The 25,000-nt window shown below is 52.1% G+C and overlaps 2 protein-coding genes across 2 annotated transcripts in view; both read left to right on the top strand.

The window, feature by feature from the left end:
- The window catches only part of LOC126571689 (facilitated trehalose transporter Tret1-like), a 3,500-nt gene extending 588 nt beyond the window's left edge, over positions 1-2,912 (top strand). The window contains exons 2-8 of the mRNA XM_050230430.1: positions 311-680; positions 773-965; positions 1,061-1,259; positions 1,453-1,697; positions 1,791-1,991; positions 2,078-2,143; positions 2,569-2,912. Coding sequence (XP_050086387.1) covers positions 311-680; positions 773-965; positions 1,061-1,259; positions 1,453-1,697; positions 1,791-1,991; positions 2,078-2,143; positions 2,569-2,721 — 1,427 coding nt within the window. The 3' untranslated portion in view covers positions 2,722-2,912. The remainder of the gene's footprint in view (positions 1-310; positions 681-772; positions 966-1,060; positions 1,260-1,452; positions 1,698-1,790; positions 1,992-2,077; positions 2,144-2,568) is intronic.
- A 5,603-nt stretch (positions 2,913-8,515) lies between these two features.
- Positions 8,516-25,000, top strand: part of LOC126576456 (uncharacterized) — a 26,140-nt gene continuing 9,655 nt past the window's right edge. Inside the window, exons 1-2 of the mRNA XM_050237731.1 lie at positions 8,516-9,182; positions 9,620-9,902. Of these exons, the coding sequence (XP_050093688.1) occupies positions 9,857-9,902 (46 nt within the window). The 5' untranslated portion in view covers positions 8,516-9,182; positions 9,620-9,856. The remainder of the gene's footprint in view (positions 9,183-9,619; positions 9,903-25,000) is intronic.

The following is a 25,000-nucleotide window of genomic DNA, read 5'->3' as shown; positions in this document are numbered from 1 at the left end:
AGAATCGATCTGTTTGTTTTATCAATTTCGTATCTACAACCCTCGACATCCCTTTGGGGGGAGTGTGGGGGTCGGGTGGAGAGTTATTACTCGTGATCGAGCGTGCCGCGCGTTCGTTCCGGTGACCGGTCATTCCCGGCTACCGGAGGCGGCAAATGGCGCAACATATTTCACAGATTAATGGCCCAAGATGTCTCGCCGTCCGTTTTGTGTATGCTTTGGAGCATACCCACCCCCTGGGCGGAAAAAACACCCCTCCTCCCACCCACAATCGTTGGTTTATTTGTTGTTTTCCTCCATTTCCTCACAGTGAACCTGCTCGGTGTGGGCTACGGTACGGTGAGTGGCTGGAGTTCGGCGGCGCTGCCACTGCTCGAATCAACCGATCAGAGTCCACTGGTCGGCCATGGTCCGATCAGCCCGGAGGAAGCCTCCTGGATCGGTGGAGCGCTCTGCCTGGGTGGCATCGTGGGAACGTTCGTGGCCGGTCTGCTGGTCGATCGAATCGGACGCAAGTGGACGGCCTGGTTGGCCGGGTTTCCCCTGGTAGCCGCCTGGGTGCTGGTCATCCTAGCGGACCACCCCGGGTATCTGATAGGAACACGGTTCCTGGGCGGTCTGGCCGGTGGCATCCAGTATGTGGCGATTCCCCTGTACGTCCCGGAGCTAGCCGAAACGAGGTAACAACACAACAGGCCACAGGCCACAGGCAACAGGATTTTTTTTTTTCGGTGGAAAACACACATTAATACTTTTCTCTATCACGGGACAGTAACCGTGGCACCCTGGGCTCAATGCTCGTGCTGTCGTGCTGCGTTGGTGTTGAGCTGGCGTACCTGGCCGGTGCCTTCCTGCCCTACCATACCATCCCGTGGGTTTGCCTCACCGTACCGCTCTTCTTTCTCGTCACCTTCTTCTTCATGCCCGAATCACCGCACTATCTGGCCACCGTGCAGCGTCATCAGGTAAGCGGCCTGGAGGCGAAGTCTCATCATTCGTACATGTAGATGATGCACCAGAAACTAACCCCAGCCCCCGGGTCTCGGTTGTACGCTTCCAGGCAGCAGAACGCTCGCTCCGGTTCTACCGAACTATCCGCACCGGAACGGCCGTTACCATGTCGGCAGAGTTTGAGGACGAACTGAAGCGCTTGCAAGCCTCCGGTGGTGGCGTCGGCGTCGGCTGCAAGGAGAAGCATCAGCACCAAAGGACAAACCAGCATCCGAACCAGACACCACCACTCCGTTGGACAGATTTCAGTAAAAACTCTCCTCACACTTCCTCACTTCTTTACCGAACTGTTCCGGGGCCACGCTCGGGCACAGACCACAAACGGAAATTAAACCTTGAACCCCTTTCTCTCTCTCTCTCCCCCCCCCCTCTTTTCTTCCATCTTTTTCGGTTCTTTTTTCGGGGGAGGAATCCTTTCGGTGTGCTTGGTAACCCCCACAGATACCAATCATGCCCGGCGCGCCTTCCTGATTTGCCTGTTCTTCATGACGCTCAACCAGTTCTGCGGTTGCTTCTATATGATGAACTATGCTGGATCGGTTTTTGCCGGGTCCGAGGCAACCGGGCCGACCGACCAACCGGCCGCACCGGGCCTGTCCGCTAACCACTCGGTGATCGTCGTCGGTTTGATTCAACTTTGCGGCTGCTACGCCTCGACGCTGCTGGTTGATCGGTGGGGCCGTAAGGTAAGGAAGAAGGCCCCGTCGCCCCTTTTGGAAGGTGCCCTAATCCTTCTCTCTCTCTCTCTCTCTCGCTCTCTCCCTCTCTGAAAACCGCAGCTTCTGCTGGTCATCTCATCGCTCGGCATGGCCCTCGGTCAGTTCGTGTTTGCCGGCTACTGTTACGGGCAGACGCTGGGCTACGATTTGACCGTGGTCCGCTGGTTGCCACTGGTGTGCTTTTCCGCTGTACTCCTGGTCGGCTCGTTGGGTGTTCTGCCGTTGCCGTTCGTCGTCCTGGGTGAGATCATGCCGCTGAAGGTGAGCACCACGCCACGCTGGCGCTTTTCCATTCTAAATACCGTTTTGTTACCGACCGTGTCCCGCTGCCCTTTTCCCTTCCCCAGATCAAAGGATTCGCCACCACGTTCTGTATGGCCTTCAATTGGGCGCTCGCTTTCCTCGCCCTCAAGGTAAGGATGGTCGCCCCACTGTCGCCAGGATACCAATTGCCATTCAAATGTCATCAATCCGGCCCCCCAGCGCCCATATAATCAACGGTTGGTTGGTGGCCTCTGGTTAGGTGATGACAATCATCAAACCCATTGGACGAATATCGTTTCGATTTTCTGCTCGGTGACCAGTTTGCGCCCAGCTTGCGATGCATCCGTGTCTTTGCAAGCCATCGTGACCGGCGTTGACGGGTTTTCCAATTTCCCAGAAATTGTGTCAGCTGCCCTGGGAGTCGGGCGGACTTGGCATCGTAAAGGCTAATATCTTCATTACGCCCAATGGGCCTTCAAATTTGCTTTTAATTGACCACCTTCCTCTTCTTTTCTCTTTATTTCGCTCTCTCTCTCTCACTCACTCTCTCACTCTGCTCTTTTTCTCTTTTCAGTATTTCGGCAGCATCGGGATCGTGTACGGGATGCATGTAATGCTGTGCCTGTTTGCCGTCAGCTCGCTGATTGGGGCCATCTTCACGCTGCTGGTGCTCCCGGAGACAAAGGGTAAAAGCTTCGAGCAGATCCAGCAACTGATGGAACGATAGTCGATAGCTGCATTGCCGATTGATGGACAAGCGACAAAAGGCCCCAATTGATGGTTACGGTGCTTTATCTTTTGATTCATTCATAACGGAACCATAAAAAGGGAAAAAAGAATTCAAAAAGACTTCAGCCGGAACAGAGAAACCAGACTTAAAGCGATTCTAGACAGCTTTTGAAAGAAAAAGAAAACAGAAAAAAACAAAATAAAAGGCGCATTAATTGTGGGCTGGTAATGTTTAAAATAACATCATCACTTCCTTCAGCCAGCGGGGGGAGGGAGGTCTGGCCATCAGGAAGCGCGTAGTCACGTTCCGGCGATTCGTCTCGCGCGATACAAGAGGCCCCACCGATCGTATCGGAGTCGGAATCGGATCGGTTGAGCTTTTGACTTCGCGCTAATGCCGCAGAAGCACAATTCATTGTTCGGGTAATGAGCACTTAATTCGTTAAGGCGAAAGCACTTTCGCAAGACGTGCCGTGAATGCTGAAATGCTCCCGTGGCCACCGGTCACTCGACAGTAACACCGAGCAGGTTGCCACGCAGAAACCGATCTCTATAGACACTGGACGCCTGTTTGGTGTTCCGTCTCGCAGGGCGTCAGGGAGCATCTTATCGGTTTCAGTGCCGCGAGTGGCGGTGCAAACAGGACGCCGCCGCGGTTTTTTAATAGAGAAAAATCGATCCGTTCGCTAGGCAATTCATGCTGTGAGGCATGGAAAAGGAAAATGGTGAAAACATGGACAGCGATTTAACGATGGCTAGACGGGCACGTGACGCTGTGTCTTGTCTGCAAACTACCACGATTACAGCTTCCGTTGCCGGCCAACTTCACCAGAAATAGAACCACCATGGTCTCTCTCTCACTCTCTCTCTCTCTCTCTCTCTCTCTCTCTGGTCGTCTCAAAACCATTCGTAAACTCAATGTCCTGTCCAGAAAATAGCCCACACAATCTGCCGTCTCGTGGTGGCCGATCGAAGCACAAGGCGGGTTCGGTCGCGTCATTGCATTGCAGTAACAGCGCGATTGGCGCGTAAAACGAGGCCAACCGAACGATGTTGATGACCGGGGCAAAATGCGACGACGATGCCACGTGCAAGTCACTCCGTGACGCTACTCGACCCAGAAGAAGAAGAAGAAGAAGAACAGGGCAGGGCAGGGTGGGTGTGCAAAAGGATTTACGTCGTCCGATGGAGGCGCCCATCTCACATCACTGGCCCCGCGAGTGACCCAGTTGAGTGCCGCGATTTAGTGCGCAGGCTCGCGCGGAGCGATAGGGTGCTCAGACAAGCAAAAACCAGGCCAGCTATTTGTAGTTTGGTTTTAAATTAAAATACTAAAGCTGGCGCTTTGGTAGCACACTACGAAGCACAAATATTTCCAAAACTAGATACGATTTTTTTTGCCTAATATTAAACGAAAAATTCGACGCAATCGACGGTAGTCTTTAAACTAAAAGCCGGTGATGGGTGCTTTTAATTGAAGGAACACCCTGTTCAGTCGAGCCGGGCCCCAAACAAGGTCCCGACAGGCAGACAGGCAGAGTCCGTGCACTCACTTCAGCTGTCAAAAAACTGTTGGCCAAAAAAGTAATAACTAGCGAGCGAGCGAGCGAGCCCCGAGGTAAACAACACAGACTGTGTTTGTGTGAGAGTGTGTGCGTCTCTGTGGCCCCTAAACCGTGACCAACCTGTACCGCGATCCGTTCTGGATTCTGCGAAAAAAGGATCCTGGCAAAACACAAATGCCAATCGATAGTAACGATGATCCGTGAAATCGTCTGCTGGCGGTAGTGATGGTGCTCGGTAACGGTTGAGTGCTGGTGGTGGTGCAAAAATCCTGCTTCCGTCCAGATGACTGTCGATGACGGTACTGCGCAAAAAGGAACGGCCAGCAGACAGCCAGCCAGGTGGTGCCACCGATTCCGGAGGATACTAACTGTGCCCAGGGTGGACAGTGGATTCGCTGTAAGTTACCTCCGGTCGGTTCAGTTTCAGCGTACTCCGCGTGTCCTTCAATAGCTCCGGTCAGTTCATTGCCACGGTTCAACGCTGCAACGCCTTTCCCTCCCTCTCTTTGGTCTCTAAATTGATGATTGATGATCCTGGGGTCTAATTTTGGGTGCATCACTTAGCCGATGCGCTTGATTGGCCAAATGCGCTCTAGTGCATGGCATTCTAGCTCGGTTGACCCGGCAGCTGCCGCTGCTGCTGGCCCCAGACCGTTGGCTGTTGCTGTGTGCAGAGAGGGAGAGAGAGTAGCATATCGCAAGAATCGCGCCTGCAATCCGTTGCAACATTGCAACAACCAATCATCACCACCAACAGCAGGCAGACGCATCGTCTTTTTCTTTTTTTTCCCCGCGCTAGAGTGTCATCATCGATCATCATCGATGGCAAGTTCGGCGGACCGCTGTGTGAAGGTGCTGAGGGAGCGAGCAGCTCGTGATCGAGCCGGGTTTCATTTTCTAACACACCCGCCGTGCCCTAATTGCCCGTGATTGGATTGATAGCTTCAAATTGTGCCTCCAGACGCATTCGCAGAAGCGTCGCTGGCTCATGGAAATGGATGTGACGGGCGATTTGATGCACGGCCGATTTGCCCTCTACGGACATCCTTATGATCCCACCGTGTTTCCTGCCATTATTCAATGCAAGGAACGACAATTAAACTAATTAACGGCATATGCTGCTGCATGATGTAAATCATTTGGGACACATGAAACCCCGCGGTTCAAAGTAAATCAATTAACAAAACATCGCAACATTAAGCTGGTATCAGTACGCGAAGGCGATGATAGGCGTTGCATCGCACGTTCCACGAGCTAATGGCGGCAAGCCGTTAATTAGAGGGAAACCGATGATCCTGATACGCGGGCACCGCACCGCAATTGATCGCCGTTCGAATGCTGGTGGCACACTACGGACCACCACACGTCCTACCGTCCTTAGGGTGAGGAATTTTGGGCCAATTAAAATTCTTATTCCACTCAACATCAATCGCAAACTGATGCTCGCTAGCTCGCTCACTAGCGCAACCTTATCTCATTTTGTGTTAATGATTGCTTATAAGTTCGTTTTGTGATAGTTGTTTTTGGGTTCCCTCTAAGGAACAGCTTCCCGGGGGGAACTCCAACGACGGCTACCAGTCTCATTACCGTACCGTGGACCGCGTATTGCGTCCCTAATGATTGTTGACGAAAAAGGCAACCGTGCTTCCGTGCTGTGTGTCCGTGTTGTTGTTCGTTTCGTCACGCCTCACGCTGTTTTGTTCGATTTTTGGCATCTTGGCATCAGACCATAAAGCACATCATTGGGAATGTCCCGCTTCGTTTCGGCGTAATCGACGTGCTGATTGGGTTTAACTGATTTTTTTTTGGTGGGTTATTGTTCATTGAGGAATAAACGATTTTCTTGGTGTTTTTTTGTGTGTAGAAGATTAGCGCGCGGCCCAGCACTTTGGAATTTTCGGAAAAGGCAGCTTTTTGCGGGCTGTTTGTCTAGTCGGAGAGGACAATCTGCTTTCCCATGTTTCCGGCAACAGTTTCAGCGAGTTGTGAAATCTATTGATGCATGAAACATGCTTTTTGTTCCATATGCCTATGTGGTACTGTTATGTCTGGATGAGGTCAAGCCCTTTTCGCTTAACGACGATTGAAACTGCGATATTCACCCCAAAAACCACAGTTTGTTGCTACCTGCACCATCACTGGAAGCTTCCGTTTGGCGTTGATCGGTAACGATCACATAAAAGCATCACTTCCCTTGTTGGGCATTATCTTGAGCGATGGAAATGATAGAAAACGAATTGGATCGCCTCTTCGATCCCTCCCGATGAAAGGGATGCATGCATCAATGATTTTCCCGTTAGGGGCTGGTTGCCAGGTGTGGGACACACGTAGGGTTGCCACCGGCCAACGGTGTGCAATGAACCCGATCCGGTGCAATATCGTGCTGTCCCACAATGGAATGCTGTGTCGCATGCCATATATAGGGAGAGACACAACCCTCTTCCCCCTTTTCTTTATCAAGCGATCACCAAGTGTAGCTAGCTGATGCGTAGAAATGAACGCACGGAGCATTGAGCATTGGAAACGAAATGGAAAGTCATTTAGTGTGGCCCGGTTCGAGAGAGCGGCCACTCGGTATCGTGGCGCCTCGTCACATTGTCGTTTGATTAGTTACGATTGCGTGTGTTTGTGTTTGATATGTTTTTTCCCCTCTTCTATTTCTCTCCTCTCTCTCTTTTTTTATTACTCTTCTCTACCGCGTCTAGTCACCAGGCAGACAACAACAGCTGGAATGAGATCAGCAGCGGCAGCAGCAGCAGTGAACACGCGCGCTGTCGATGACGTCATTCTGCGTACCGATCGTCGGGCGGCCGCCATTCACTTTTATCCTCCGGCACATGCGTGAGCACCCATATGTGGCCTATACAACCGGCTGGCGGTGTATGCTGGTTTTGGGCCAGCCAGCGTAAAAGCATGAACGCACCACTCGCTACACTTCGATGAATGATCTCCAGCAATAACAGCAACAGCAGCAGCAGCAATGAGTGCGTTGCGCAAATAGCAAACCCACGAGCAAACGAAGCGCCGAACGAGAGCGAATTGTGTGCCATTGGACGAGGATGAGATGAGAGCGAATGAATATCAAACCAGCAGCAACATCGTCGTCGTTGCCGTCGTCGTTGAACACGCACACTGGCAGCAAGCAGATAAAAAAAAACCAGCGAACGGTACGTAAGTACCGTCCGCTAGAACCGAGAGGGTTGGCCACCGTCGCCGTGGTCGCGTTCAGTGCGCGAGTGCAAGAGATACAGTGCGGTCACCCGGCCTGCAGTTCATATTATTCCAAACCCCCCCGCATCCCGTGCGTGTTTGTGTGATAAGAGAGAGAGAGAGAGAGAGTAAGAGGGAGAAGCTATCGTGAAACGTGTCACCAAAGTGCCACGGACCATCTCAACCATGTGCGTCCAGACGAATTGGCCACCGTAAAGAGGTAAGCGCGTGGTGATCGCAATCGATCGCGGATAGAGCGAAAGTCAACAAACGCAACACCACCGAACACACAAAAAACAACTCCGACAGCATTATCTTGGATCATCGTCATCATCATCATCATCAGCAACAGCAGCAACAGCAGTAGAACCATTCTCGTAACCATTGAAGCCGCAAAGACGACGAACTGGACCGAACGAACTGGTGGTGCGGTGCCGGTATTATCAGTTCCCCGACTCGTGGAAGATCATACCGCCACACACAGACACACAGACTGGTGCGCGGGTTGGAAAGAAAGAAAAACAAACCAACGCACTGCGACCGATCGGACGGACGGACGGACTGACGGGGATCGGGATGCGCGCTGACCATTAGGCAGCGCGAGTCGCGGACCCGAGGAGACCCGCGGCTACAATAGCCGGTGCACGGCCCGAACCGATCGCAGTCGATCGCGGTCCAGCGGACAAGGAGCCTCTTAGGAGCAGGAGCCATCGTGTCCTTTTGCTTTGCGCAACTGATCTTCCAAAGCGATCGATCGGTACGCCTCGGTGCATCATCGTGCACTTTCCGTGCGGTTCATGCGTTTGTTGTTTGCCGGTTTTAGTGTGTGTTTGTGTTAGTGTACTGTTGTTGCTGTTGCTGTTGGTGGTGGGTATAGCAGCCGAGCATATGATGCGGGTGGTGGGCCTCGTGATAGAGGATCTCAAGCGAGAGACGTGATCGACAAGCGACGATAAACAGACATCAATAAAGAGACTCACGAAGAGAGAGAGAGAGGAAAGAGACACAGGAAGAGAGAGAGAGAGAGAGCGAAAGAGAAGGGAATCGAGTGAACATAGTGCGTGCGTGCGTGGCTGCGACCGGAGTTTGTTGTTTACCTTTCGGTTTCGGAACCACATCGCCAGCGCCAGCGCCAGTGACTGTGTCTCGGTGTGCGTTCGTAAACGTAAAGGCCGTGTCCTTCCCATCGGTGGAGTGGTGGGCATCCAGCCCCCATACCCCGGCACCGGCGACGAGAGCGAGCGAAAGGCAAACACACCCCTTACGAGCGCGCACTAGTGACGACGACGGAGACGACGGTCGCCGGGGTTGAGGTGAGGTCGCCACCAGCGCAACCAGCGAGTCTCGCACTTCGTAACGAGCGGCGGTGGACCTTCCTGCTCATTCGATTCGCCGACACGGGCCGCAGCGGACGGCCAAGCGCCACGGTACGCACTCGCACAGGTGAGCGGTGCCCAGCGGCAGCAGCAGCAGCAACATAACAGCGCGTGAGAGAGCGAAATCTCCCCGCAGCCGGAAAGTGAATCCGTCGTCGTCGTCGTCGTCGTCGAGCAATAATGTGGTGGCCACCGGCCAGCATTCAGTAGTTCAGCCGCAGCACCATCATCATCATCATCATCATCAGCTGTTGCTGCTACTGCTGCTAGTGCTGCGATAGCACCACATCACTTTCGACTAGCGGCCGGTGGGTAAAAGTGAAAGCAAAGCACGCTGTGCTCTCTTGTGACACGCTCGCGGTGGACCGAAATCTTCGATTCTTTTCGGGGTCATCCACGGTCCTGGGGATAGCACGAGGTCCCACACGTGAGAGAGTGAGCAGTGAGGACGAGGGACAACGGGCCGCGGTTTTGCACGTGCGCGATCCTCACTTTGACGATCGTGCGTGCAAAGATCGTGATCGTGATGGTGTGCGTAAGTGGAGTGCATTTTTTTCGGAACGGAAACGATCGCAGATGCAGTTGCATAACGTTCTTGTCCATCGTGCAACTGTCCTCGCCATCTACCTCACAGCTCGCAGTAACTGGGGTTCTAGTTCTCGTTCTCGGTGTCCTCGTGCTTCCTCCTTGTGTTGTGGTTTTCATTACTATAAAAACTTCTTCCTCTCTCGTTGTTCCCCCGCAGTAGTACCCTAGTCGCTGGCCACTACCGTAGTGCTACAGTGCTGCACGAAAATAGCATTACGGCCCAGTAAAGGGGGTCAATGAAGTGAGTGTATGTGTCCGGGTGTATGTGTGCATTTATGCTACTAAAACAGTGACCAGTGAACTGCACGCCATCGTGGTCTCTCTCTCGCTCTGTCGACTTGATCGGCCATCCATCGGGGCCGGGCCCCATCTCCGACAAAGTTAACCGGCAAAGATGGTCGCCAAGGGTGTCCGTAACCAGTACCTGGCAACGTACTGCGGTAAGTACCGTCAACGGGTTGTCCAGTAGCAGCAGCAACTCTTTCTCTCTCTCTCACTATAACTTGGTTCGTTTTGCGCGGGGTTAAAGTTCAGTCGGACAGCAGAGAAGTGAACCGAACAGCAAGTGTTTCGCGCCCGAGGATCCCCTCGATCTCGATTGTTGTGTCGCGTGCCCCACTAGATTGGCTATTAGAATTGTTGTGGAGAGGTCTTGATCGTTTAGATTGGTCTAGGTGGCCATCCCGCTGGTTCTAGTGGCAGATCACTTTCGGTTTCCACCGCGCGCACAGCTCTTCCCTTAATCAATTTAGTGGCGCGGTTGGGGGGGAATGGGACTGGAACGATTTATGTCGTCCGTACGCACCAGTCTCTGCACGTGTCTTTGTGCCAAACATAGGGGGACCAGGCGCCAAGCGAGCGAACTCAAACAGTCTCAGAGCAGTGGCACATCGCGGTGCGGCTGCCTGAAGAAGAGATTGCCAGAGAGGCACGCACTGGCACGCACTTGGCCAACGCACGCATGCACGCACGAACGAACGAATTGGATGCGTGGTCGTGTGCGTGAAATGGTCGCCGTCGTGGCCGCCACGGGGGGTGGTGCGAGATGGTTCAGGTCGCGGTCGCGCTAATGAAGAAGCCACAGATACGCGCGCGTGCACACACGATACCGCGCCGGAGACAGGCGCGAGTTTCGAAATATTGCGCATCCAAAACACCAATGAATGGCATGTTGGCATCCCAGAGAAGGCGAAGAGTGAGAGAGAATGTGAGAAAAAAAGAGAGCCAAGATTCCAGTTATTCTAGTTCCCCCGAAAAAGGAACCGAACTGTAGAAGACGAAGAATCACACCAAGTCATGCTGATGCATGAGCTTCACGTTCACGCTTCGAACGTGCGTCACTGAAGCCACAGGAGCCCCACCGACAGGAGGATGACTATATTGATGGCTGGAAGGGGAAAGGGAGAGCGGGCCAAAGGGGATGCGTTCAGGAGAAATGAGGTTTCTGGGCAGTCCTTGGCGATGACTAGCGGAAAGGTGAAACACGAGTAAATGCGTAACGCAAACGCCAGCCAATTGGATGGAAGTCCTCCAGGAAGGAACCAGTTTTTCCTTTCATTCAGTTGCGAGCTGCCTCTCCCTGTTTGGTATCGGATTTCCTCTGTCTAAAGGCAGATGGCATAAGGATCGATGGCTCATTAAAGGGCGGCCATCCTCACGGTACTGCTAGATTGGTGGGGATTGGTTCTTACATTGTATTCCCCTGATCTTGAGCATAAAGTGCCAGAAGAGGTTCTGCTTTGCCATAAGAGCAACACATTTATTTTGCAAATCCTCTCCGGGAGCCAGTGAAGACTGGCAAGAACTTGAGATCTTTAAGTCAAGGTGCAAATAGCGATGAAATGATCGTTTTCATCGTAGCATTCGCTTCGGATACATGTAGCAAGATGTATTATGTCCATCTAATAAATAGAGTTGATAATAAATCAGGACATCTAAGGACAATGGAGGCTTTAACGTTGGCTCAAGCTAATTGTTTAAAAGAGGAAACGGGTTTATCTGTTGTTCAATTGAATTGGTTAGCCTTATAGAAGTGAAATAAAAGAGACTTTGACATCCTCAGCACAATCATTTCACACCATTCGTTAGTTCTAATGCATCTGTTGCGGATATCCTTCGCAACGGGAGATTAAGAAAAAAACAAGACAATTTGTTGGTTCGGTCTCACTTTCTAGAAAAACACAAATTTTGTCTTCTTTATTAAATCAGTCGTTCCTATCACCAGTGAGCCTTCACCAGATATCCTTTCTTTCTTTACTATCCACAACCTTGTCCAATTCGTCTTTAATTTGCCAAACAGTTCGCTCAGATATACTGATGCGATGATTACAAGCGGAATTTGGGATTAAAATTGAATATTTTCGATCAAACTTTACTCAAACGATTTAACTTTACTTCGTCGACAACAACAAATCGGCGAGACTTTGCGCTTACTGTTGATGCAAACACAAAAGCAAAGGGATAAAAGTGGGATTCAACCATCAGGTTGCAGAGGTCCGCTACTTTCTGAACTTAGCACCTTTCCGTGGATAGGCGATGGTGAACAGAAAGATGATAATATATTGGCGTTAATTAAAAACGGTATCAACGTGAATGCGGCACGACAGTAGACAGCAATCTAAATGTCAACCCCGTACGATCGCCCCGAAAGCGTGTATCAAATGAAAAGCTATTCAATCCGAAGATGACCATACAACCGGTATTGAGTATTGTTTTGTATTTTTCTGGGACACAATCTCACCATCGCGGAATCCATTAACTCCAGCATCATATTACGACAAATGCACTTGCTTGCACCGGGTGGGAAAAACAAAAACAAATTCGTTTCCCTAACCACCCCAAAACCCGAACGCCGTGCCAATCGAACCGGTGGGAGTGAGGGGGCTGGTGATTCCCGCCCTTCCATGCATTCCAGGAAGCGCACTGCATCGGGTGTGCGATGTACGATGTTTACGCCGCTTATGGCGCTTCGAATGACAAGAATGCACCCTCCCCACGGGCCATCCGATCGCACCGGTGCGATCGATTTTCTGCCGATTCCATTCAAAATTTCCCGCGGCTTCCGAAGCGATCGCACACGCTAGGACTCGGCCTTCGTGTTGGATTGCACGCACGTTTTTTTTTTGTTTTTTTGGAGCGCAATCGGCTGTTTGCCATTTGAAAAACGGTTGAAGGACATTTGTGTCTCACGCCACACCACGCAACACCTGTAACCGGACCAAGCTGATTGCACCAAGGCCTGCTGTGATGTGTGTTGCGAGCGACTCACCGACTGCTTCCTTCCGGGCTAAGAATGGGCGCCACAAACGGGCGCCACGGAACGACCGAACTCCACCGGACGGAAACATGATTCGAGGTGATCGAATTCAGTAAATTGAAAATTAAGTTTTCCCAAACCCAAAAAAGACTACCACACGAGGCTTGGCATTGGCATTCGAGACTGGACCTAGATTGGCACCACGCCACCTTCGATGTCCCACATTGGCGGTCGCAGAAAGTAAAACCTTCATCGCCTTCTCACTTGTTCCACGCTCCAACAGGTTATGTTGCAAAGTAGAGAGGGACAGGAAGGGGATAAAGGCATCCCCTTTTTAACGTGACCAATTCGGTCCCACCGTACCCACCGCCGTGGACATGCAGAGCGAAATCCACGAAATGTGGTCCAACGATTCAGCCCCACCGCCCTGAGCTAACCGGTTGCTGATTGTGGAAAGCTACAGCACCAGCACCAGTGGTGGAGAGAGAGAGGATCAAGAAGAAGAATGGGAAGAGCGTGAAGAGAGATGGAAACGGAAGGAAACCTCCCCTGGCGAGGAAGGACGAGGGGGGGGGGGGGGGGGTGGGAAAAGTCAATAAAAAATGCGAGATAAAACCCTTCTCGGACGACGAAATAGGCTAAAATGGCCTTTGGGTCATGACACGATTGATCCTCGCACCTCGTAGCGTGCCCGACCGAGCCCGTTTTGAAGGTCAGAAAGTGAAGGAAGCGAAATAGAAAGGAAAAGCGAAAACTAGAGAAAAGCCACTCGGAAGAGGAGGCGCCGAGGGTGAATCGCCCCTTTTTCTCTCTTCCTCCGGATCATCGTATCGCCACCTGGGGGGAGGGGGAGGGCACTTAGCGCGATCACGGCCGAGCTGCCAGAGTGAGAGAGCGAGAGAGAGCGAGAGAAGGAGCGTCGATCGTATCGTATGGATAGCACCTGAAGAAGGTGTTGCCAGCATCAGCAGCAACAAAAAGTGGAAGAACCTATAAAAACAAGACGTTGGAAGAGACGACCATGTCTTCAGGAGAGATGGAGAAGAGGAGGAGAAGGGGCTCCGGCCCGCCCCCCACCGTCTCCAGAAAGAGAGAGAGAGAGAGAGAGAGAGGCTCCTCCTCCGTCTTGGGAACGGACGAAAGCAAAAGCGAAACGCGGAGGCGCACGAGGCGAAGAAAAGGAACGAATGAGGAGACGGTGACGGTGACGGAGTAGGTGAGTAAATGATGCTGCAGAAACCACCCCCGGATTGTGGTGGGACGGCGGGATGGATTGTGTGGAAGGGTTGCTGGAGGCGAAGGAAATATAAACCGATCACCAACCGCACCGCAACACCTCCTTACTCCGTCTGCCGACGTTTTGCGTCTTCAATCCTTCGTTTTCCTCGTTGCGTGCCGGCCAGCAATTCGGGAAGGAAAACGAAAGCTAGACAAGCGGCCGACGATCGTGGTGATCGCGCAGGTGGAGAAGGCGAAGGAAGCGGAGCCGCATTCAACTGATTTCAATTCGCGGTTAGCTAGAGCTGCTCTACAGCAAAAGGGGGGCACAAGAAAGGAGCGAATCAACCCTGCGCGCCGAGGGTTTTAATTATATTGTTAGCGGCCATGATGATGATGATGATGATGATGATGGAATATGGAATTGCTTCCGTTCGACCGATTGTGTTCCAACCACAAAACACAACAACAACAGCGCCAGCAGTGCGTAACGATGGGCGCTTGAGAGGCAGCACTCTGAGGTCTGTAGAACACTTCTTGGCCCGCAATTGGGACCCCGCGGAGCCCGGGTCCTAATCCGCCACGCGCCTCCGGTAGGCAAACTCGTTTTCTTGTTTGCCACGGTACCGAGAGCGCCCGAAAAATCTGGTGTCGAAGGTGCTCCTCACTTCGTAACCTGTTTTGTGGCCACGTACCAGGGCACCGGGGAGGGGGGATGGAGGTGGAAGGTGGAGGATCAAAACAAACAGACAGTAGTGGGCTTCGGGCGGGCTGGTGGTGGTGGTGGTGGTACGAGATCATCAACACCGCAATGCGAAAGCCAACCACCATCGATCGAAAAAGTCACAGACAGAGCGAGAGAGAGAGAGAGAGAGAGAGGGCAAAACCGGTAATTCGGACAGCATAGGCACACGGAGAACGGCCAGAAGTGGGAAAAGAAGTGCGAGGGATGGCCAAACAGCATCCTACACCAGTGACGAATCCGAATCCCTGGGCGCAAATCTCGGCGGTGTCTCCGGTGTCTGCACCTTGGTGGTTGGCGGGCTTGGAAACTTGGCAGTCCACCTTGGTACAGGCCGTCGGTTCCAGCTGTTTACCATACAATTGGAGCACCGAACCAGGGCATCGCGACGAGCATCGAGAGTGGGCGCCCCGGGTTGTGATGCACGATGCACGATGCACATGCACGATGCAACCGACGGCCACGGGGGGCGAGTATTCCATTTATTGGGTCAAAGTTGGGACCCACAGTTTGGTCGCTTTCGCTTGCTACGATCAGCGAGTCAGCACTGACAGACAAGACAGACTCTCCTCTAGGAGGAAGCTGACATTTCAGTGAAATCGACCGTTCCGTACCGTCGCACCAGCAGCAGCAGCAGCAGCAGCACCAGTTGGCAGACGACTCTCACGACGAATTCGCGAGAGATTTGCCTCCCTCTTCCCCCTCTCCCGAAAACCCGTTTGGACGGCGGAGCAGCTCGACCTACTATTCCGGCAACCGAACCGTCTGACCGCCGCAAACCCGAAACCCAGCGTGCAGTGCCGGTCCTTTCGTGGCTCTCGCAGAGGTGACTCTCGGTGCTGCTTGGTGCATACGTCAGTCCGGTGCCATTAGCGACTGGGACTCCCGATCTGATCAGATGTTGGGGAAGGGCCTGACGGACCCTTTTCCCTTTTTTTTCCCCCGAGTGTGATTGGCCCCGATCGCGACTGGCTAATTCATGATTTGCTGACCGCATGGTGATCTGAATTCCTGACTCCGGTGTCCTATACAAGCGGGCGCGGGGGTGTACATTCCGCCAAAAAAGCGTCCGGAATAGTCGATTTAAATGTGACTGGGCAATCGGATTGAGTCGAGATTTTTTTTCCTACAGCTTGTAAAAAAACCGCTCACTACTGACATCGACTTACTTAACTAGCTGCTATAAGCAAACGGGTTACCGGATCCCATTCAAACTTTGCACAATAATTAAGGACAGTTGTAGCAATGTAGGAAAAAAATCTGGACTCGCTCCGATTGCCCAGTCAGATTTAAATCGAATATTCTGTATTCTTTTCTGACGGAACAAAGCTCAGGCCAGAAATAAGCTATACACATGGAAAAGGTGTCATTTTGTAGGTATTTTATTTAGCTATCGATAAAAAATAGGGATAAAATTATTGGGCATCGTTTCGTATGTATTTGCGCACTTTTGGTTTTATGCGACTCATCATTTGCTGCACAGTATTGGAAGTAACTTCATTTGCCATTTCCCACCATTTGTATATTCCCGATGGATTTTTAATCATTTTGCATTGTTTCTTTGGTCTTCATTAGATATTAGTAGATAATAGCCCAATATAATTGTATTGGACGACACTGTGGGCAATTTGGTGGATTGAAGATTGTTGGTATGAAATCAATGCTGTTGTTTCGATACCAACTTATGACCTCCGTGCTATTACAGCAGCTTACCAAATCGGACCAAAACTTAACAGGACCTTTATGAGACCTAATAAAAGGTAGAATGATCTTTTCCAGGCATTCTTCTTTGTACAAACGGCCGTTCATGGACCCTCCCATCATGAAACGGCCCGTAGTTTTCAAACCACAACTGCAGTTCGCTTGCCAAATGAGCAGTTTACGAGTGATTTTATCTGCGTAAATGAGCTAAAACGTTACTTTTGTATTCCCTCTACGAATGCTGAAGTCAAATTTGTTTACTGGTTTTTGCCAAAATGAAGTTTTACGTGGGTTTTTACTCCAGTCAAATTTAGATTTCATAGTGATTGTGCAGATTTTTTTTTCACCCTTCGTGTTCCATCGGCGATAACTTTTGATGGTATGGTTCGATTTTGGCAAATTTTTTATCACTAAAAGAAAAGACTATAACCTTTAAAAAGAAACCAACAGAGTAGCAAAGCGATCACTAGGGGCACTGCAGTGAGTAGAAGAGTGCGGCCAAATTTAAGGTGTTCCACGTTTTAATACAAAAAGAGGAAGTTATGTACGAGCCACCGCTGATCGGCCCTAAGTTACGACCCTTTGATTTGTCCAGGGCAATAAATGGATTTTTCACGCGATGCTGCCGTGTCTGTGTTGCGTGAGTGTTGCTCGCGAGTGTTCCTCCTTGAAGGATCACCCCTTGCACACACCACCAATCAATGCCGATGCCGATTGCCTGTTAATACAGAAATTATAAGCCTACGATGCGCTCCATAAATTTCGACGCCACGCCACGGCGCACTCTCTGAGCACCAACCAGCGAGGTCCTAAGGACCGCAGTGACCACCACCGCAGCAGCGACGGCGACCACGACCACGCCGACGACGACATTATATATTCTCCTTTCGGTTTCAGTTTCGTTTCGTACCGCAACGCAGCTTGGCGGGCGCACTGGTGCGTAGTGCGTGGTGCGCGGGCGCGATGCTTTCAAAATGTGCAAACATAGTGCCCGAAACGTTGGCCACAGTTCGACCCACAGTTTTTTTGACGAGACGCGACCAGACTGCTGGATACCAAAGCACCACCAGCAGCAGCAGCCGGAGAAACTGGTTTCTTCTGCACGGTCGCCATATTACCATATACGCGGATCACGCGGAGGGCAATTTTTTTTTTCGGGCACGGCACGGTGGCGGTAGAGAAGTGGAAGTGGTGGTGGTGATGGTGCTGGGCCACCTTTTTTTTAATGTATTATTTATTCATTAACCTCACTAGTTTTCGCGGGGTCCGGAGCGCGCGCGCGCACGAAAGGAAGAGGATTTGCGGTTCGATTTCATTCGAAAGCCACCCCGGCCTCCCCCCTTTCGGTGGTGGCGTCTGCCGCGGTGTTGTATGGCCACCGCGAATACCTTTCGGACCGTCATCGACAGCAACTGATTAAAATTCCGGTCCCGGTCCGGGGAGAGGTTCGTTGCCGAAATGTCATCTTCCTCCCTCTCCCACCAAACTCCCGCGAGCGTGTGTTCCGGTCTGCGCCGGCGCTTGCCCATACGCCCGCACGTGCGACCATATTTGGTCGGGCCCGTCAGTCCCCCCCCAAAAAAAGAAGCTCCAAAAACTGTCCGCCTCCTTCCAGCACTCGGGTCGGGGAGACTACCTGTTGTAGTCGTTGTCGCCATCGTCGTCGTTACACCATCCACGCAGTGCGATCACGATCCACGACGACGACGGTGTGCTACGATCATCTTTTTGCGCCAGCAACGCAGCTCCCGGCGCGCAGGTGACATAGATGTGTTGCAACGCAACTGATGCGATGCTGGTGCGGTATGTTCGCAAATACCGGTTCACCTCCAGCGCCCGTAGGGATGCATTTGTGGGGGGTCTTTTGCGCAACGTGTGCATCGTGCAGCTCCTCCACCCCTTCCATTCCTCAGCTCCTGCTGCTGCTGCTGCTGTTGTGAGGATTGCTGTCGATCAGAAATGGCCTCAGCGCGCTGGAATTGAAAACGAAACAGAAGGGAGCGAGCGAGAAAACATTACTTTTCCTTTCTGCAGCAGCAGCAGCAGCAGGATCGTTCGTGCGTTCGTGACGCTGTGCGTGCCCCCGGGGGGATTCACTTTTCTCACGCAAACGCGATGTTGTCTCGTGGCTTTTCGCTGCCAAGTGGACCAGCAACCATTACGCAACAATGCAAATTGGCAGTAAATTGACGGCAGATCAAGAAATCAAGCGTAAAAATGTCACGTCGGCGCGCGTGATAGTTTTCTTCGCACAACGAGGACAACGAAAGCAATAAAGTGACCACAGCGGGAGGAGGGTTGCTTTTGCTCCAAACCAACAAGAAAAGCCAAAGCATAGCAGGCAGTGAGCTGATTTGAACGAGGTCACATTGCCGGCCACTGGTCATTGCTCGTTGCCCCGGGAAACCGTGCGTGCCACAACGGAACGAGAGCCCGCTTGTGATGTTGGTTTTTCGGCGTTTTTCGGACACCAATCGATACCGTGCGGGAGGCGGGGGAGGGTGTCGCCAAGGTGCTAATGACAAATGGCTCCAACCGGGCACGGGTGTTCAAGAAACAGTTTGTTGACCGAAAAGCCGGTCAGAGGAACCGAAGGAAGGAAGGAAGTTTGTCGAATTGTTGTGGCAAGAATCCCACTACAACTACACGCGCGAAAGCTCGCCGCAGAAACGAAAACTAAGAACGATTTGTCGGACTCAAAGAGACGAAAATCGGAGTCATCTTCTCAGTGGGGCAGGGTGTCGGGCGCAGAGAGGGAAGATGCAACTGGTCGCAAACTGGTTGTCCTCGTCGATTGCATGCGCATGGCCGAAGCATCTGTATGCATTTCTCATTTAATATGCCGCCAGCTCTCTTCTTCTTCTACTTAGTTTTTGTCTGTTCTTCGCAAGTAGCGTGCCTCCACCGCCACCTTAGATCATCTCTTTCCTCACGGGCGCAGCTTCTCCAAGCCCAAGTCGCACGCAAAAGCTCCACCACCGAAAACGAAACCCCGGCCGGCATGAAGTAATCATCGACGGCAGCAAACAGCAGCAGCAGCGGAGCGAACAAAGAAGATTGCACGTCGAAGATGCTCAGGTTGTGTAAAAAGGGGTATACGGTTGCGATCTTACCGCGCCAGTACCGCGAAGAGATATGACCGCGAAAGCAAAAAGCCACGACAACAACAACATTCTCACACGCGCGAGCGCAAGAACCAGAGGCGGCATGCCGGTGCTGCGCCATCCCCACCGAAATTACCGCTCCCAATTCCGCCAACAGCCAGTCCCCTCGCTCCCAGCCTCAAATCATCATCCCCTCCATTCTTCTCGGTCAAATTCTGCCAAATAATGCCTTTCTGGCTCGCGGAGTAATTTCACCTTCAGCCTGACCTTGTAGCGATCGGCGACGTACGTACACGTTTCATTGAACCTGGGGTCCAGGCCCTCCTCGTTTGCCACCCCCCCACTACTACTACTACTACTGGCGACCATCCAGTCCTGGATCAGGCCACGGTTCGCTGAAGTTATCAGTTTTTTTTTCTGTTTTGTTTTGCGCCCGATTGCGTTGCGTTTTCTTTTTACTCGTCCCCCTGCCCGGGGGGAGAGGTTTGGTTTTGTTTTTGGCGCTAAAGGATGCTGCTCGGGGAGCATTTGAAACGGCTGGACCGCGGAACCAGAAGTGCCCAAGTGCTTATTTAGGCGCGCAAAGGCTGTTACCACCTGTGGGGAGGGCGCTGCACGGTAATCATCAACCAGACTGCGAGAGGAAGAGACAATGTGTGTACAAGATGGTGAGAGAGCGAGAAGTAGCGAAGAACATAATAAAAGAGAATTATAGAGAGAGACAGAGAGGGCCTGGGCCCAAATCTAGAACCATCATAAAGTAGAAGGACCGACGTCGAGCAGGTATCGAAGCAGAGGTTCAATTCGATGCTACCAAACGGCAGCAGGTGCCATCGAGGGTGCCGGGGGCTGCCCTGCTTCTCGTGGCAATACGAACCACCAACCTGGCCGAACCTGGTGCGCAACAGGTTCTACCCGGTTCTGGTCTGGCAAAGGTTCGCGCGATCGTCTTCCGTCATTTGCGCGTTCATTCGTCTTCTGAAACCAGACCACAGATTATGAGTCGCCGTCGTCGTCGTCGGAGCTGCTGGAGCGAAATACATTTTAAAGCTAATTATAACCATCATGCCGGCCACCAAGTGACCGGCGGGTCCGTGTGCAAAACAGGAGACTCCAGCAGGAACAACCGAACTTGTTCTCTACGTTTGCGTTGTCGGCGATCGGTCCGTCGGTCAGCGCTTTTGATGTCAACGCACGCGGAGAACACTTGGCTGGCCACAGCACAGCGAGAACCACCACTTCTGTTGCGTCTTTTCTGGCGAAATCCCCCCTCCGAAAAAAAAAGTCTGGTCCCAGTGGCCAGCAGAGGGATGCAGTAATTTTAATTTCCAAAAAAAGCTCTCCAGCAGTGCGGTGTGCTTGTGGCCGGACCGGACGACAAATGATCGTCGGTTAATCAATTTCTGTGCAGCCAAATGTGCAGCCAGTTGCCATTTCTGGGGGGAAAAGAGCGGTGTTTCCAAGATGTAACGCATGGGTTTTTGGGACGAACGCACCGCGGGATTCTAAAGATGGACGACGCATTGAGTAATAGCTCATGAATGCTTCATGATGGTTACCGCCGCGTTTTTGATTAGCGCTCCTCGTACGCTTGCTACGATCGCTACGAGCAAGAAGGCAAATTGACAATGACAGCGCACGGGAATGTCATTTTGATTAAACATGGAAATACACACCAAGATGGTGTGGACCATTTTCCCTTTTTAACCATCAGCAACACGGTAGCAGCCAGGGAGAACACGGTTCTGTCCCGTTGTTTTTTTTTCTGCTTTTCATTTCTATTGACCAGCTCTCGGGCCTGGCCGGGAAGCGGGCGACACGGCAAGCAACGCACATTTGCTGAATAATGTGTACCGCGGACGAAACAACTGCGTGCTAGTGCGCTGGCCTGGTGTGATGAAGATTGATGAAGTCTTCAGCAAACACACCGACCGACCGACCAACGAGAGAAACGCGCTCGCCAGAGTAAACACACAAGCACCCGAACAGAACAGAACAGAACGCAGCGCGTCTTCCGCTTCTAAGGCTACGACCGAGTCCCCGCTCGTTATCTGACCGCTTCTGTTTATGACGTCCATCGCAGGCCGGGTCTGGCACACCGGATGGAAGAGGACACGGTCCTAGGACCGTCTCGAATGCCGGTCATCGCCACCACGGCGCACCGCGGCGGTACATCGATATATATCCAGCTGCAACCACGAAAAGCACGTCCACCGCCACGTCCGTGTGGCTCGAATGCCGATTATTGACTTTCCACGACGCATAAATTGTCGCCAAACAAGCCCAAGCCGTTCTCCGTTCGTGTCCCGGGAGTGACGGACACACTCACCTACCTTTTCGTCGCTGCTCATTTGAAAGTCGGCGGACGTTCGTTGTTCATCTGTGTGTTCCCCCATCCTTCCCTGTGCGTTGGTTGTGCGAATTTGCATTTTCCCAGTTCCAAAACGGGTGGACGGGCTGGGCAAGAAGACGGTGTCGGTACCGGACGGTAAGCCTCATCTCCGTCAACGCCGGTAGACAGAATCACAGCCACGGGTTAACTGTACTTTTCGATGGCTCTTCTCCCGTCTTCACCTCGTCCGAAACGTGCGCCAGGGGCCGCCCTGGCAAGGGGAATTCTGTTACTGATCATCGGCCAGTGACGGAACCGAGACTTCCCGGAACTGTGGACCGGAATCGATGGTTGCAGCGTGGTTTACCGGTGCAAAAGTGAAACCGTCAGTCTAGAAGTGCGAGGGACTCTTCGGGAAAAAACACTAATCCGTTACGTCAAAATTCTTGACCAAATCAAATCTTTTTCTTTCTTCACGTCCATTTGGAAGCGCTTGCAGTTAAAATATGGCCTTCATCATTGACGGCGAGTGTGATAAGTGCGTATAATCAAACACACATTAATCCTCATCACGAAAACTGGCGATGACGGGACGATGTATGAGGGAGAGAAGCCGCGAAACCTGTCTTTGCCCCTTAGAAACATTGTAGAGCAGCAGGAGCATCGGTAGCGAGTAGCAGTTGATAACCTACCTCCTGTAGACCTTCCCACCAGTCCAGCCAGCCAGCCAGCCAGCCAGTCTGTCAGTAAAGTGTGTGACTCATTACAGAAAACTAGGTCCTGACTTCGCTACCGACCAGACTGCGGTGGTGGTGACGGCTGCCCCCCGTCTCTCGTCTCCTTGTTGTACCTGGTTCACCTTCTCGCGCGCATGCTGTCCATGACATATTTTAATCAGTTTTTTTTTGCTGCTGCTGCTGCTTCAACCACTAGCGCGGTAGCGTCGCGTCGCCAATCCGTTCCGTGGTCCACGTTGTGCCCACTTTTTCTTCGCCAAAGCTCCCCACTGCGTTTCACTTTCATCTTCAACCCGTTCTCTGGTTGACCAGCAGGCCCGCGGGCACCATCAGCAGCAGCAACCGTGAACGAATCTCTCTGACGTCCTCCCCACTTTGGCTGTCGGCAACGAGTGCCACTTGACACTGCGGCATCGCGTCGTCGCGAGTTGACGGCTCACTCGTGTCCGTGTCCCATCAAAGGAGTTGATTTGATTGGAATGAATCGATTCGTTCAACGCCTTACAATTACGCCAAGCAACCAAAGGCCCCCGGGGTAGCCCAGTCGCCGGTTTGGTCTAGCATAGGCCTGTGGCAATGGCCGACCGGCCGGCCAGCCAGCCTGTTGTTATCCAATTTGTCCAAAAAGCAAAAAGTAAAGCAAATCGTATCGTAACAGCTGAGCTAGTCTACGGTCCCCTTCCTTACTACTCCTTGCTGCTGGCTGGCGTACACAGCAATTTGAGAAGCCGAATCGTTGTCCGACAACAGTCCCCGGGAACAAGACAATTGGCCGGTACAATGGTAAACGTGGTGTGCCGGGTTTTTTTTTCTGCCAGTTACGCCAAATTCCGTTGAACCACGACGGGACGATGGTCCTTGGATGGTCCGGCCAACCGGTCAAACCCAAAACCGACTGGCTATGTCATCGGATTCCGCGCCGTGAGGGCTAAACGCGACGTCAACAGATCGATGCGTAAACCTGTCCACCATCCTCCGTTCTTTCCCTTCCTGACTAGGGACGCTGACGCCGATGGCACCAATTGTGATGCGGATGCATACCACACACCTTGCAAGCGCCCTACCTTGCTCCTCCTCCTCCTTCTCTCGCACACACGCAACCCGGTGTTTAATGTTTGTTTTATTGCTGATAACCCCAAAAAACGAGGTTGGACACCCAAAAATCAAACAAAAATCGGCGAGGGAAAGAAGAAAGGAAGATAGGCGCAGGCGAGAAAACCAGATAAAACCGCGAACACGCGAACCGCTTTGTCTGTCTCATTTGGTGGTGTCCCCCGATGGTTACCCCGAAAAAAAAACGCAAAGACAAAAATGAAACGACAAAAAAAATATGGCGTGGAAAAGGAAGCCGCGACCAAGCCCGCCATCGTCGTCGTCGTCGTCGTCAGTGCGTTCGCATCGTATTGTCATCGTGGCTTGCAAGGGACCGATAATTCGATGGCCTAGTTCTGGCGAGCTCATCACTACCATCGCATACACAGCCGAGATAACGCACCAGCACACATCGGCGGCGCAACCACGACGACGACAGCTTGGTAGTAGCGTGCAGCCCATCGTTACTGACGTTACTATGCCGAGTCCGAGGCGCACCACGAACATGGTCAAACGAACGAACCGGCCAGCCTCTTTCGAGGGAGGTGGGTAGATCTACCAACAACTCGTTCACCTTGTGCTGTTCTTAGGCCTTAGTCAATCGCAGCGCGCGGTGGCTCTCTTGGCCCCCGCAGCATGGTGGTCACTCGAGTAATGTCAATGTTTCTCTCGCTAGCCGCGCTAAGCGAGCGCGCTCTCTCTTCCTACGAGCAAGCAGTGCCCGATGAGTGCCTAGTTCATCCATCGATACTTGCAGCGCGATTCACTGTGATGCCTAAGCTACTAAAGCTATTAAAGGATCGCGGGTGATCAATTGTAAGGCACAACTTCTTGTAGAAGCCTTTCAAAGCAAGTCCCTGAGTCACCGATCAACAGTATCTTAAATCCATCGATGCAAAGTAACGGCACTGCCAATCTTTTCGGTTCCTTTGGTTGCCAAACCTTCCGCACACGATGCAGTCATGCTGGAATGCTGACACCTTCCGGGGACTGCACGCACCCTGAAATCGATGATTCATCTTAAGAATGATTCGGGAATTCCAAATACCTGAAGACCGCAGCAGCACCACAGCGTTACGCTGGTAGAAAGTCAAAGAAAAGGGAAGCAAAAAGGGCCCCTATATACTCTCTGCTCAGCAAGAAGCTCAGCTTCAACTGCTGTTGATTGCAGCTGAAGCGTACGAGAGCGAGTGGGACGCTCCCGCATGCATTCAACGAACGTAATCAGCCGCAAACAAGCTAAATCTGTCTTGTCTCGTGGGTCAACACATATATATATATATATACGGCGAAACCTCATCTTCAGCTGGGTTCGGGGGAGTGTTCTGTGTGTCTTCTCCCTTAGCAACGGCACTG

This window comes from Anopheles aquasalis, chromosome 2 (genome assembly GCF_943734665.1).
Source record: "Anopheles aquasalis chromosome 2, idAnoAquaMG_Q_19, whole genome shotgun sequence".
Taxonomy (NCBI): Eukaryota; Metazoa; Arthropoda; class Insecta; order Diptera; family Culicidae; genus Anopheles; species Anopheles aquasalis.
This window is presented reverse-complemented; position numbering and strand designations above follow the sequence as displayed.